General features: G+C 40.8%; 1 protein-coding gene across 1 annotated transcript; it reads left to right on the forward strand.

The window, feature by feature from the left end:
- The first annotated feature begins 6,185 nt into the window (after positions 1 to 6,185).
- NME5 (NME/NM23 family member 5) lies at positions 6,186 to 13,499 on the forward strand. The gene is made up of 5 exons (XM_065734825.1): positions 6,186 to 6,367; positions 7,979 to 8,184; positions 8,538 to 8,638; positions 9,582 to 9,700; positions 12,528 to 13,499. Exons 1-5 carry the CDS (start codon positions 6,203 to 6,205, stop codon positions 12,612 to 12,614), a joined length of 678 nt encoding a protein of 225 aa, XP_065590897.1. The 5' UTR covers positions 6,186 to 6,202; the 3' UTR covers positions 12,615 to 13,499.
- The last annotated feature ends 1,170 nt before the right edge of the window (positions 13,500 to 14,669 follow it).

A 14,669-nucleotide genomic window follows, 5' to 3' on the forward strand; every position in this document is an offset into this window, starting at 1 on the left:
CCGTGGAGGTGCGGTGCGCTCTGACTCAGTCGCTCCAGGGAGAGAGGTTTACTTCATGTTTCCAGCTCTGCTGGTTTTGCAACCGAGAAGGCCGCGCACTTTGTTGTTCTTGGAGGAAACTCGGAGCCGGTATTACATAACTCGGAGCGGGAGCCGTCGTCCTTTTTGCCCAAGGATGCATCAGCTCTGTTGGCTGTGTGAGGAGGGCAGAAGACAACGCTCTGTGTGTTTGTACCTCAAATTCTTGTGCAATGTGTACCATTCCTAATATCTTATTCGTCCACTGCGAAGGCCCAGAGCTCAGCTTTCAGGCGGAGAGACAAAGATTGCTGCCACCTCTTTAAAAGGGAGTTCTGACAAATTAAGCCCTTTGGTGGTGTGCAAGAAGTAACAGTTTAACTTCTAGTAGTGGTGAATGTAAACATAATGGAGAGTTCCACCCTCGGCCCAATGTGAATGTGTCCTCTGGCCCAGCACGCCTCTGCATCACTGCTACAACTCTGACAGTGCACGTGGCTTAATAATGAAATGCATCACTATTTATTCAGCTAGCTAGCAAGTCCGGGATCCAGGCTGTCCTTCAGTAAACCACTTTTAGACCAACTTTCATCCTGTGTGAAATATGAAGTAGCGCCTTGGTAAAAACACAACAGACTACGTGATATTTAGTTATGTAAGCAGTGCAACGTGCAGAGTATTAAAGGTGAGCACAAAATAAAATCAATGTAGCAATTCAGATTAAGAATTTTTTTTAACTTGAAAACAGTTTTAGTCTGTAAAACTGACTTCTTAAGGGAAGAATAAAAACAAAACAAAATACTTAGTATTGTAAGATCATATGAAAAACAGTCCCCCACCACAGTGCCTGTGGTGCTTGCCAAGAGAACCATGTTAACTAGTCCAGGCTGAGCACTGCTTTGATTCCCATGCACAACAAAACTGCTTCATATTTCTTACTGTAACAGGTTTTCTTACAATTTCTTGACTTTAATTCCTTAGACATAATGAATATTTGCTTCCATCATTTTTTTCCCCTCATGTTTTGCTGCTCTCAAATTGAAAAGTATTAGGACAATCTGAAAATAGGTGTTCTAAATGAGCAGTTATGGACAAGCTCCACAACCATCCCTTAAGCCTGAAGTTTATGAACCTGAATGTTACACAAGGTCATGTCCAGTAAAAACAATGCAAACAGCACCTAACCATCAGGCTTGTAAGTTGTGATGTCTGTAAAACAGGTCGAGTATCCCTTTTCTGATATACTTATCTTTACAAGAGTATATTTTTGAAGTTGTTTTTAATATTAAGTGTAAATAGAAATAAAGATTTTTAGAAATAAAGATTTTTGCTGTTTTAAGATATTCCTTACCCTAAATCATACCACCTCAAGGATACTTACCCCACATCCAGGAAGACATCTTCTGTTGACTTCTTTTAGGCAGCCTTAGCTTAGATTGTAATCAGATCCGCACCCAAAGCTGCTATCAGCTGTATGTGTTAATTTATACAGAGCCCCAGCTTGCTTCAATTGGAAATTATCCTGCATTTGCCTGAGTCACTAGAGGGGAAGCTAAGACCAAACCAATATCTGCAGATGAACTTAAATGGGGTTGATGCAATGATAAGTACTGATGAACTTCTTTGCTTTCTTTCTTGCAGGGTTTCTATACATGTGGCAGCTGAGTGCAGAAATGTGTTCTGAAAAGTTCATAGACTAGCAGCAGGAGTAGACTGAAATGGGTGGCGGTTTATGTGAGTCTGTTGTCTAAGTTTAGGTTCAAATGATGGATGTAATCTGAGTGGTGTTAATGATGTAGTGTACTAATTTATCAGCAGAAGCCATTGCTCTCATCGTTTCCTTTCTATTTCATCAGGACTTGCATGATTCACTATTTGATTTGCAGCTATCCATGTTTCCCTTCCCTTTCTTTTTTTTTTTTTTCCCCATTTCTTTTCCTTGCTTTGCTAAACTCTCTTCTTCCCTTTTCTTTCATTTGTAGCTGTTGCATGGATGTGCTTAATGGTGCTTTCTTCATATCTGTACTCTCTTCCAACTGTTCATTTCTTCTGGTCAGGCCCATCTCAATCTCTCAGTTTGTCGATTCCAAACAGCAGTTTCCAGCTACTGTATCTATTTTTTGCTACGAGGAAATAAGGTAGATCTATTTAAGGAAGGGTAGAAGCCTAGTATCTATATACTGTATCCATAGGTTATGCCCATATACAGATGAGTAGAAGCTTTATGGAAAGCAGTAAGCCTATACCAATCTCTGTAGGATTTCAACATGAATGCATCCTGAGCAAAATCGTGGAATTGAGCAGGAGAGCCTTTATTTGAAAATGGCTTAGTAGAATTCAATTGCTTTGGGTGACATGCAGCGTAGGAGCTATTCTTTGTGGAACAAAAGGTAAATAGAACTTGATCAGTTTGTGAATGGGCTTACAACTGAAAACCAGAAGTTCTCTGTGGGGTAGAAAATACCTTATTTGGAAAGATGTAGAGAACTAACACAAAAACGACCTACAAAATCAACCACTCTTGCAGAAGCTTTCTGAATGGAAGGGGATGATTTATCTGTTGTGACCAGAGAAAAGGATATCAGTCATAACCAACATGAGCAACATGAGTTTGTTCAAGATTCCTAGCCATGTCAATAACTCACAGAAGTCACAGCAGTTTGGACCAATGTGAACTTAAAACTCACGTTCCTGGCTGTGATGTTCCACCTACTCCTTCACACATTTGGCTGTAAAATAATTCAGTTGAAAAGTAGTTGGTTTTCAGCCAGATCGTTTATCTAGCACATGTTCATTACACGATAGTAAATCGCAATGGAAATGGCTTACATTTGAAAGGAGACAGTAATATGAGGCAATCATATCTGTATTCCTCAATTGGGAAAATGAGCTATGAGCTAGGAGGGAAGGGAGGAGAGAATTTATATCAGAGCTCATTGGTGCTCTTGCAGATATAGGAGAGAAACAGAAGGGAAGCTATTGCTGTGCCAAGCTGAAGCAGAGACTGAGGAAGAAGCAATAAGTGAGAGTAATTGCAAAAGCTAAGGAAGGAGGAGAACTAGCTGTGCTAAAAGTGACTGAAGACAAGAGTTTGGTTTAAGATGTGTTGAGAAGCTTTTAAAGGACTAGAAGCAAAACTGTACTTGAAGTGAATTTAGGGTGCAGCCAGAAAGGAGATGTGGTTGGAAGACTTACAAACATGAGATGAGAAGAGGCACTTGTATGGAAGGATTGTGTTTAATTAACTGGTTGATGTACAAGTGGCTGAAGTGCATCTGTGTGGGTGCTGCGGGGTCAGAGCAGAGCGTGTGACAGATGCTGTGAACATATGAAAGAGTGGGCATGAGTGTGATCGGGAAAATAAAATGGAAGGTCAACAGAGCAAGGGATGGAGCTACAGAGGACGTGCAGGTAAGAAGTTTGTTATTAGAGTCTGTAAAAATAACAGCTTTAAAGAAAATGGTGAGATAGTAAATAGAGGAAAGCAGAAACGAAGGCTTGAATTGGGTTAGTCAGAAGCAGTAAAATGTAAGCTAGGATTGCAGGCACGTAGGCAAGCTGCACAAGTATAATTGTGTAGCTGTAAGAAATGGAGGAGGGAGCGGGCTTGCAGGAGCGGAAATTAGCTTGGTCACAGGATTTCCGTCAGAGTCACTTCGTACTGCAAAAGCAAGCACAGATGAAGCAGGTGCTGGAGGGAAGCTGGTACTGTGCACAGGTACCCCCGCCTTTATTGTCAGAGACAGAGCAAGAAAAAGGTGTCAGTGGTGGACAGGAGTTGTGTGTTTGGCAGGGGAATAACCAGTGAATTATTACTACTTTGTTTGCATGCTTGACATCAAAATGCACATAAAGATGAAAGATGTGCAAGTTTCATTTTTAATCAGTGAGTCAGCCAGTATTACTCTTTAACTTTTCTTTATTATTTTGCATTATCCAGTGCAATTTTACATTGTTCTAGTTTTCCCTCTTTCTTTTTAATCAACAATCTACAAGTAAATATTTTGTCCACCTTCTTGCAGTAATTGGAGTTCAAAGTTCTAAAACAATATTTTTTCCTGAAGAAGATTATTTCTTTGTTATTAGAATGCAAATGTGTCTGCAACCACAATCTTGGTGCTGTTATATCCCGTGCCAGCTAAAAATAAGACAACCAAGGCTTGTTAAACCGCTTAACAGATCAGATACAGCAGCAGAGCTGTGCCCAGAGAAGTATTCAGAACTGTAATGGTTTGTTGCATTGTAATTAAAATTTCAGGTTTTGTTTGTTTCCTTTCTAAGCTCATATTAACATCCCTGGGCTGCAGAAGTTAGGGACGATGCTTCAAAGCAGCCTTCTAGTTATTAGCAATAGCTTTTCAAGCACTACAAAGATAACACACGAACAATAACAGGTTGAAAGGTCAGATCCAAGGCTTTAGAAGAAACCTTTGAGATATTCTTACTGTAAAACACAACTTCTTTGTTAGGGAACGCACGGCGTTATTTCCATGCGTGGGGCCCTTTAAATGTGTAACTGCATTATTAAACGGTCGTGGGAAGTGCAGCAGGAGGAAACCCCGGGTAATTGGCTGCAGCTTCAGATGCAGCAGCTCGCTCATTGGAGAGCAGAGGATTCTCCGAGTTGCTAAAATTAGATGATCTCCGCCCTCCAGAAATGCTTCTGGAAACAGCAAGGAGAAATTCTGACACAGAAAGATGGGGGAAGGAGCAAAGAGAACAGGATGCTGCTGGTGGGGAAGATTCAGCAGATAAGGACAGATACATTTTTTTCCTGTCTTGGTTAACTGGGAGAAAAACACACACAGTAAACTGTCAGAGATGAAAGTTGGCAGCAATTTGTGACGATATTAAATTCAACATGTCTTATGTAATGGTCTGAAATATTCACTGGGGCTGAGGAGGCTTTTGAGCTGCTCAGCGCAGGGTCATCCTGTCACCTTGTACGCGTTCACCAATTTAACTCTGAACTAAAAGTAGACGAACTCCTAAATCTTTCTAGGAATGCATTTCTCATAAAACACATCTTTCCCTTATCAGCGAGTAGCTGCTGTGTGTACAATACCCTCAGATCCAGTGATGGTTGAGCCGACTCTGTTAAAGAAGCGAACACTGTACGCCTGCATTAGGGATCCCATCGCTTCGGACGAGCGTCGTACAGCAGCGGCTGAGGCCGGGAGCTGGCACGGGCGTTACCGCGGCTGTGCCCGCCCGATAGCGGCGGGCTGCTCGCTCCTGCGTTAAACCCGAGAAAGCGGATCTCACTCCCTAGCGCTGAGTGAGCGCACTGCAGAGCGGGGGACCCCGGCGGGACATAAACAGGAAGTGCTGCGCGTGCGGCCGCGGCTCGCAGCGCTATTCCGGCCCCCCGCAGTGCGCATGCGCGGAGGGTTCCGTTCCAAGCACGGGCTGCGCGGCGTAACCTCTGTTTGTGAATTCCCACTGCGCGATCGCGCTCCCCCGCTTTTACCTCGGGGTGGGGTGAAATTGACGTAAAGCTGCGTCGCGGAACTATCGACGCGACGCACCCCTAGAACCTTCTGCCCCGACCAACTCACGCCATTCCTTATTTTCCTATCGCACGAGGCGCTCAGAAAGGGGCAAACGAGCTCCGCAAAGCGCGGCTGCGCTCCCGGGCCGCCATTCCTGCTGCCCACACGCACACGCACGCCCCGCCGCGCGTGGCCCGCGGAGGCCATCTCGTGGCCGCTGCTCCGCTGCCCGCCCGCCGCTTAGCAACGGAGCCGCGGTTGCAGGTCGGTAGCTCCGGGCTTCCCGAGCGCGCTCGCGCTCGGCTCCGAGCGGTGTCCCACGCGGTGTCCCACGGACGGGAATGTAGATCCGGGCTGTGGTGGCACACGCGGTGTTGGTGTGCAGCCTGCCCTGCTCTCACGGCAGCAGCGCCGCGCGTGGTAACGTTTCTCTTTTTCTCACGCGCTGAGTTAGTGACGCGTTAACAGAGTTCATATTTCTGGCGATCACTGTTTTAATTTTGGCTTACTTCCTAGAAAACGTTACTGAAAATGGGGGTGTGGATTACACACTCGCTGGTCCAGAGGAAATCTGATGTGGATGGTCCGGAAGGAGGATGGCCTGCTTCCTTCCTGGGGTGCACACTGAGTGTGGCTGCAGGTGGCTGTGGGGTAGGCAAACCCCAAATGTCCTGAACTGATGTCATTGCAGGATGGAGAAGCGTGTGGGTTATGATTTAGAAGCAAAGATGCAGATGCTAATGCCCGAACCTCAAATATTTGTGGAAAAAACACTGGCTCTCATCAAACCTGATGTTGTAGAAAAGGAGGAAGAGATAGAGGATCTCATCCTCAGATCGGGATTCATGATTGTTAAGGTAAAAGATCACATTCCTGAGATAACAGCTTACGAGTCGCATCAGTAGTGAACTTTCTCCAGCCAATTCAGTAATTAAAAGCTTTTGTGTCTGCTTACATTTTTCATGTCATCAGCCACAACTGCCAGATTCTTTGAGGATGCATTTTGCTGGTGCACATGGATGAGAGCAGACCGGTGATTTTGCTGACTGGAAGAAATCTCGTACTTCCTTAATAAACCGGGGTTTAGCAGCTTGTGTATGTAACATACGTAGCAGATGGGAGGATGCTCCAGAGTAACTCTTGGGAGTTTGGTAACAGTGTGTCATTCATCCGTTTGCCCAGTGGATGCTTCCAGAATTAAATGGCAGGTTGTGGTCTGAAGTGCTTTTTCATGCTCCCGGTGTTTTTATTGTAAATGAGCTTTTTGGATATTTAAGTGTTACAGATGTTCTATTGAAATAGGCCTGATTGAGTTTGTCCTTTCTAATTTGGACCTAACAGTGTGATTGTGGCATGCTGAGCAGAGCGCTCCCTCTGCCACTTGGAAAGACTCCAGGCTGTGATCCTTGCTGGAGACTGGGTTAAGATAAACATTTGCCATTAGCTAACAAGGACCTGGGTTCTCTGGGCCCTCACTTAGGGAGCTCTTTGTACACTCTTTAAGGACAGATGAAGAAAATCTATTAAATTATCTCAGAATCGCCAGGTCACTTTGAAGTAAGGAATATACCAGAATCTTCAGCAGGAGCCAGTAATGTTACTCTGGCAAAGAAGTCTTTGCTTTTTTTTTTTTTTTTTGACTTTCCTCTTGAAATGATCACAAGGGAAAGAAAACAAACCAACCTCTTCCAGATTGCCCAGCAGGGCTGGGGCGGTCGCTGGGTGCCGCTGTCGTCCTCATCGTGTTCTGCCTTCTCTTCTTCCTCCTCCCCCTCTCTCTCCTCATACTGCAGTGGCAGTGCACTGGGTGAGCAGCGACCAGACTTCTAGATACAACTGTTATATGTATATATTTCCCTAAAACTGTACGCCTTTAGTTTTGTAAATGCCTGTTTTCAAACTCGTTCTTTTTAAAATTTTCTTCCTCTATGTTTCTGATTGTTTTATTTATAGGAAATTTGTCAGAAGGTTAGAGGGTTGTTTTTTGTTTTAATGAGAAGAATTTTACAGCATCTCCTGACGCAGCCACTGGCTTTTGACACTGAGGTTGATAGGAATCTGAATGTCTCTGCATCACATTAGAACAGGCTCAAAGAATGCACTTTACCATAAGTTCCTTCATTTCTCTTCAGCCTGCCCTATGCCCTCTGGTGGATAACCTGTTACACTTGTCCTAATCCTGGCTACCTGCTGGCTGGATAGCTATTGTGAAAATCCCAAAGCACTGAACGAAAGAACAGACAATTGTATAACTGGGGCTGAAACTTCTGTGCCCCGTCTGTACTTTAAGTCACCCAGCAGTTTCAAAATGCTGCAATTTCTGTACATCAAGACCTCATCTTCCTCAAAGAATGTGTTTGTTTATGTAATTAATGTGGAAACCTCTTGGTTTTTGTTGCTTTGTATCTCAAATTAGTAAGCTTTTTTCATTCTCTTTTATTTTTTGTTTGTTTGTTTGTTTGTTTCAGAAGCGGAAGCTCCAGTTAAGCCCGGAGCATTGTAGCATCTTTTATGCAGACCAATATGGAAAAATGTTTTTTCCTAATTTAGCAGCCTATATGAGCTCTGGACCTTCAGTTGCTATGGTTCTTGCCAGACATCAGGCAATCTCATACTGGAAGGAATTGCTTGGGCCAACAAATAGCATAAAAGCTAGGATGACACACCCTCACAGGTAACTCACTGACTGGTCTTGGTGTAAGTCAGAAGGATTTTGTCATTCTCTTAAATGAGACCAAGATTTCTCCCACCTTCTTCTGCTCTCCCTCTTCCATATGAGATAAGGATTTTTAGTTATCTCTTTAGATTATGTATAACATAACTTTTTACTTCTGTATGTGTAAAGTTCACCCATTTTACACAGAATGCTGAATGCATGAACACAAACCTAATCTACCTAATTTGTTTAAGAACAAAGCAAATCAAACCACAGCCTTGTGATTAAGCCTTTGTGTATTGCTTTTATACTGTAGAGACTTAAAGGGTATTTGCAGTTGCCCACCCAGCAGTTCTTTCTCTTGCTTTTAGTTTAAGAGCAATCTATGGGACTGATGATCTGAGGAATGGACTTCATGGCAGTCTCAGCATTTCCTCAGCAGAAAGAGAAATTCGATTCATGTTTCCAGAAGGTAAAATGATACAAAAAATGTATTGCTATTGGAGGATAGCAACCTTCTCTGTTACTAACTGTCTCTGTCCAGGCTCAAGATACAATTTGATTTAGAGGGGCTTGGACTTGTGTGCTTTGTGCTAATGTCTATTTATTTATGTTGGCATTTTCTCCTGTAAAAAGCATATCGACATCTATTTGAAGAACTGTTACAGTGACTGCTTCTACTTTACAAACTCTCTGGTTTGGGAATTGGAGCAGATAAAGCTGTAAATAAAAGTGGAAGCTATTACACTCAGACCAGGAACTCCTGGTGGCTTGAGAAGGTCTCCCCTCTTGGGTTCAGGTTGAACAAGATCTGTTCAGTGGCAATTGAACATTCACATGATAGTGCAATTCCTAAGGTAAATGCTAGAGAAATGGACCATAGTACCTGGAAAGACTGGGAGATGATCTCTTGTTTAGAAGGTTACGTTTGAATCATGATTTTAGTATTTGGCAGAAAGATGCAAGGCAAACTGACTAGAAAAGCTTGTTACCCTTCCCTACAGTCCTTACCTTGAGTGAACCATGACTCTTAACATTTGCCAGCAAAGCAAGAATTAACATGAGATTTTGGGGTTTTCGGAAACCAGAGCCATACTGCAAGGAGGAAGTAATAAACACGGGATGTATTCTTTCTCTCCTACCTGCCAGTGAATCTCCAAGGATATAGATGTTTCTCCAGATGGTCTGAGTTTCTCTTCTTTCATAATTGGCTATAATTAGAAAGATTACCTCAGGGACATTGTGAAGGGTTTTAAATAGTATCTTTCCAGTTTGTTGTGTGAAAAGCTTTATAAACTATGATGTATTATTAAGTTATATGAGCCTCCACTTACCTTAATAAGCAACCTTTGAAAGAAGGGCCTCTTTGATCGCTCTACAAGCTGCTTTCTAACACCTGTGGTTACTCTTTACAGTGATCTCAGAACCAATTCCAGCTGGACAAAGAGCTAGAGATTACTTGAATCTTCATGTAAACCCTACATTACTAGCTGGGCTCACTGCACTTTGTAAAGAGAAGCCAGCAGATCCAATGGTATGGTGTATCAGCACTGTGTTGTATGCTTTGAGACATGCTTGTTTGACATTAATATTTATGCTCCCTGTGTGTACAAAAGCTACTCTTCTGCAAAACTTTGCTGTTTTAGTTAACTGTTAATGAGGCAGACAGATTACATTTGCCTTTCAAGAAGCTGATTTGTTTGTTGATAGATGAGGTGAGAACCAAGGCTATATGAAATCTTCTTTGATGAAATGGTTATTTTAGGTGACTTCTATAAAACTATTAACTACATGTAGTTGTTACAGATGTCTGGAAAAGCAAATGAGTGCTATCATGTGATGCCAAGAAAACATTTTTACTTTAATATTTCTGAGATAAGTTTGAGATGAAATAGCTCTCATAATAGATTCTAGATAAGCTTACTTAGATTCTAATCACACAGGAAGTAGTTACATGCTTGAGTAAAACACTGTAGAGTTCTTAGCAAGGCAGTCATTAGTTTGTCATTATGTTTAATTTAATAATATTAACTTAATCTTTCTTCAGGATGAACAATGATCTTGACTGTATGGCACTGATAACAGTTATGTGGGCTGCCCCCACAGTTCACCAGGAAAAATAATAATGATTCTTCAGAGTAAAACACATCTTGAATAATCAAACTTACCTATAAAAAATTGTCATCTTAAACCTCTCTATTTATCAAGTCGAAATTTCTTGCCCTCATTTAAAAGAGATCACAAGGATCTCTTTTAACAAAAGATTTCATGTGAATTGTAGTTCTTAGTGTGGGGAAAATAGGCTTAATTTATTGGATTTTTCTTTTCAGCGGCTAAATAAAATTTAGCTTTCTTTCATCTGGAAGATTACAGTTTTGTTTTTTTCTTTCTCTTGCAGTACTCTTAAAATTCAAGTAATTCACACTAGTACTCCTTTAGGAATGCAGAAACTCAATCAGCGTGAAGATTTGCTGGGAGTTTTTTCTGCATTATTAGCAATCTTTTAATCCACATAACGTTTCCCCACAAGAGACACCGCAGAGAAAAAGACTTTAAGAATATTCTGAGGTGTTTCTATGACCTGTGTCAAACTAAATGTACTGTAATTGTTCCAGCTTTATAGTCTGTTCACTTTGTCTCTATGTCTGGCACTGTTACCACTGAAATCTAAGAAACTGAGATGCAATGTTCCTGAAACAGTCACTTCATCCATCCCTTTGCCCTCAGGCCAAACCATTCCTACATAAGGGTTCCTAGCTAACGCTGGTCTGGCCTGTTCTTCAGCACTCCAAGTGATGGAGAGCCTGCTGTCTCCCGAGGCAATCTATTTCACTGCTTGATTATACATAGCTGAAAACCTTTCACTAAAAGTTAGCCTAAATCTCGTGTGCTCCAATTTTAAACCCATGATGTTTTTTGTTTGCTTTTGTTTTAGTGTCCCCAGAGGACCCTGGAGACCATGTAACATCTCCTTTCTTTTGCAGCAATCTATTGCATACTTGAAGACTGTCATCATCTTTTTGTTCTTGTTTTTCAGTCATTTCCTCACTACGAAAAAAAAAAAAGCCAATTTTCCTTTCCTCTATCTTAACTCATAGTCCACACTTCTATAAATCATTTCTTTTCTTTGTTTCCAATTAATCTCTGCACTCTGAACACATTTTTGGCCAGTGCTGTAGCTAGAACTAGTAACTTGACCAAGACCGTTTTCCTCTTCCTTGCTTGTAACAGTGTGCTAATAGAAAGATATTCATTCTTTCTTCCATGTTCTTAATGTCTAAGCCCTTGTTACAAAAGGAAAATAAGCTTGATTTGATGTTGTTTGTTGTGATAGATATATGTTGGCTATTAGTTTGTCCCACTAGGTGGTTCACAGGGAAATTGATGGAGCATTTTTTTTCTAGTATGTTTGTATAATTTTTTCTGACTTTCTCAGGTAGTCTTTTTAAGGGCTGTCATGGACATTTGTATGGCTTGTTTGTTTGTTTGTTATTTTTCTTCTTCATTTGTCCTGAATTCTTAATGCTCCTATTGCTGACTAACCAATGTGGACTGTCACTGTGCTCCTCCTGTTGACTCACACTCTTTAAAACCTTTCTCTTTTCTTAAATATGGTAATAAAAGGAGAGTGTTGTTTATTTTACTGATCTACTATTCCATCAGCTCTTTCACTCCACACTATGGCTTGAAGTTTGTTTTGTTCCAGGAAAAAATCATCAACAGCTCTGTGAAATGAAAAGGATGTATTAAATCTTCTCTCTACAAGTGGAGAAATTGAGGCAAAGAGGTTAATTTGTGTAAGGCCAAAACTTTGGAAGATTAATTTAGACATTCCTACCTCTAACGTTCATATTTTAGTACTATTTGCTAGAAAGCTTAGAAGAGGAATTTCAGAAAGTCATCATGCTTAATTTTTATTTTTTAAGTATTACAAAGTGATTTCAGTGCAGAAAACTGTAGCATCTTTAATAAATCATTGCTAGATAAATCACATGTAATAACTGCTAGGAGTAAGTGTTTCATTAGGCACTTTCATGTATATCACACGTCTTAATTCCAAAATCCAGTTCAGATTATTTAAAGTGTGGCCAAAGTATTCCTATGCACAAAGATAAATACTGTCAGGAAAAGTCATCTTCTAAACATAGTGTGAGTTATTTGAAAGCAATATAAGTGGTGAAGAGCACTAGAAAAATCAGTCTTTTTTTTTTTTTCCTGTAAGAACTTCATTTTGCAGCACTGTAGGAGTGTGTGCAAGAAGCTTCAAGTAATGCTTTAAATAGCTTTCCTTACGCTTTCTAGAGAAAACAAACAAACAAGAAAAAACCTGAAAAGATGTTTATTTTGTTGTTGTTACACAGACATGGCTTGCTGACTGGCTGATCAAACACAATCCTAATAAACCTAGGTTACAACATCACATCACTGAAGAAGAACACCAGGAGTAAGACCTCAGAAGAACTCATCTCAAGCATTCCAAGTTATTGACATATATAATCATTTTCATTGTATCCCTGGGCAACTAATATTACTTGAAGTAAATGTTATTGTAATAACTACTCTTGTGTCTTTGTGGAATCCTTATTCTTGACAGGTGTAGTAACTTTTCTGTTGAGATAGAGAGCACAGACTTAATGATAAATTTACAGTGTCAGGTGATTAGAAAAGGATGAAATCATCTTCAGGTGTTACCTAAACTGCTATTTTCTCTTGGTTTGGCTGTCTGGGGAAAATAAAATCATTTAGACAATCACAGATTCCCAAATGAAATACAGCTGGCCTATACATTGTTAAGCAGATTTGTTTCCCATCTCAGTGGCAAAATATGCAGTGGTTATAAATCAGTCTCTAACTCCTATTAGAAGTCACAAGGTGTATTTTAGTCAGGGACTAATGCTGGCATTAATTCCAATATTTATTTAAAGAAAGGTGCTCACAGTAAGGGTGCTTTTCGTGCTCACCTGCTATTAAAAGGTATGCTGATTCCTGTTGTTTCCTTTGTATTGCTGTTTGCATTTTAACTTTACTGTGTTTTATTTACAATTTCAAGAGAATGGGTCAGGGGCAATGCTGTTCAACTGGCAGTGGTTAATCCTGCTCTCTGTTTCTAAAGTAATGGGACTGGTTTGGTGGAGGACAGAGGGCTTTTCTGTTTTCCTAAAAATGGTATTTGTAACTGTGAACTGCAAACCTTGTATCTTACGTTTTTTCTGATTGTATTGAGAAAATGTTGGTCTTGCAACTCTGAAACTGGAGTAGATTTTACCAATACTTAAAAAAAATGTCATACTTTCTTTTATGACAAACCTTGCTCCTTAAACCTGAGTAATTAACAGCAAGTCATTTGTCTGTAACCATTAAACTTCTTCTAAGCTAATTGCATATCTTCTATGAGAATTAATCCACGCTTGTCACTTCAGAAAACCAATCCCTACAAAAACATAACAACAACAACAAAAGAACAGCCTGACACTCAGATATGAAGAAAAATACAAGGTCATTAGAAATACAGCAAACAGATTTCTCTATAACTAATTTATTTTGCCTGTAATTATTATTCCCTACACGTGCCTGGTTGCTGCAATTATAAGACTGTTGTGCTTTGTGGTTTCCTGTTAGCAAATGTTTCCTATTTTGAACATGTCAGAAGATAAAAACCGATGTGTTCATAATGCATTCCCCTTCGTTTCTGTTACTTACTGTATGTCTGCTGACTTAGATGTGTTAGAGTTTGACAGTATCTCCTTTATGTTAGGGTTGGAGCCCTCTGTCTTTTGCAACAGACTTACACCTATAGAAGATTTGTAGCTCCCACAGTGAGTGTGTGAGTCCTGTGGTATACCAGGAGCCTGAAGTTGCAGATGTTACTTTTGTAGTAGAACGTATCAGTCATTCAAACGTTTATCTGTTACTGGTTTTATTCTCTAGTATTCTATTCACTGTCTCTGTGTACCTGGGACAAATATTAACCCAGGAAACCTCCCAGCTGACATGCTGAGGAGGCTGCATCAGCGAGTCGGATGTGGGCAGGACGTTCCTACGAAGAGGACAGGCAGGATAATGACCTGGTCCCTTGGGGGAGCTGTGATGCCGTAGGAAAGGCTGTTCGAGGATTGGGCTTTATGTTTCTGCTTGGCAGAGGGTTGTAGGCTTGGCCAGTGTTGTAATTCCACATCAGAGAAAGTGTAGTTTTGGGAAAAAAAAGCCATGAATTGAAAGGTATCATCTGGTGTCTGCAAGGCAAGCTGCTCTCTGATTGTCAGTGACATCTCTCTCCTTTGGGTCCAAGTAGTTGCCTATTGAGTTCTGTTGGGTATTTTTAACTTTGAGGGGGTTCATTTTAGTTTTGCTGCTAGAGTGGTGGAATAGAGCTATGTCTGTAAGACCAGCAGCTCAGCCTCTTTCCCATAATTGGTTTTTGTTTGTTTTGATTTGTTTTAACAGCCTTCCTCTTGGAACTTTGCTTGTCATGTTCGTTATCACCTGCTTTTGATGTTATTCTT

This window comes from Cyrtonyx montezumae, unplaced genomic scaffold (genome assembly GCF_038088225.1).
Source record: "Cyrtonyx montezumae isolate F1298 unplaced genomic scaffold, pur_monq_1.0 scaffold_18, whole genome shotgun sequence".
Taxonomy (NCBI): domain Eukaryota; kingdom Metazoa; phylum Chordata; class Aves; order Galliformes; family Odontophoridae; genus Cyrtonyx; species Cyrtonyx montezumae.

What these genes read in the sequence shown, in the direction of transcription:
- NME5 (XM_065734825.1), top strand. Translation starts at nt 6,203, where the DNA reads ATGGAGAAGCGTGTGGGTTATGATTTAGAAGCAAAGATGCAGATGCTA. An exon ending in AGGATGACACACCCTCACAG is followed by an intron (nt 8,185 to 8,537) that starts GTAACTCACTGA and finishes TCTTGCTTTTAG; the next exon opens with TTTAAGAGCAATCTATGGGA. An exon ending in TCGATTCATGTTTCCAGAAG is followed by an intron (nt 8,639 to 9,581) that starts GTAAAATGATAC and finishes TACTCTTTACAG; the next exon opens with TGATCTCAGAACCAATTCCA.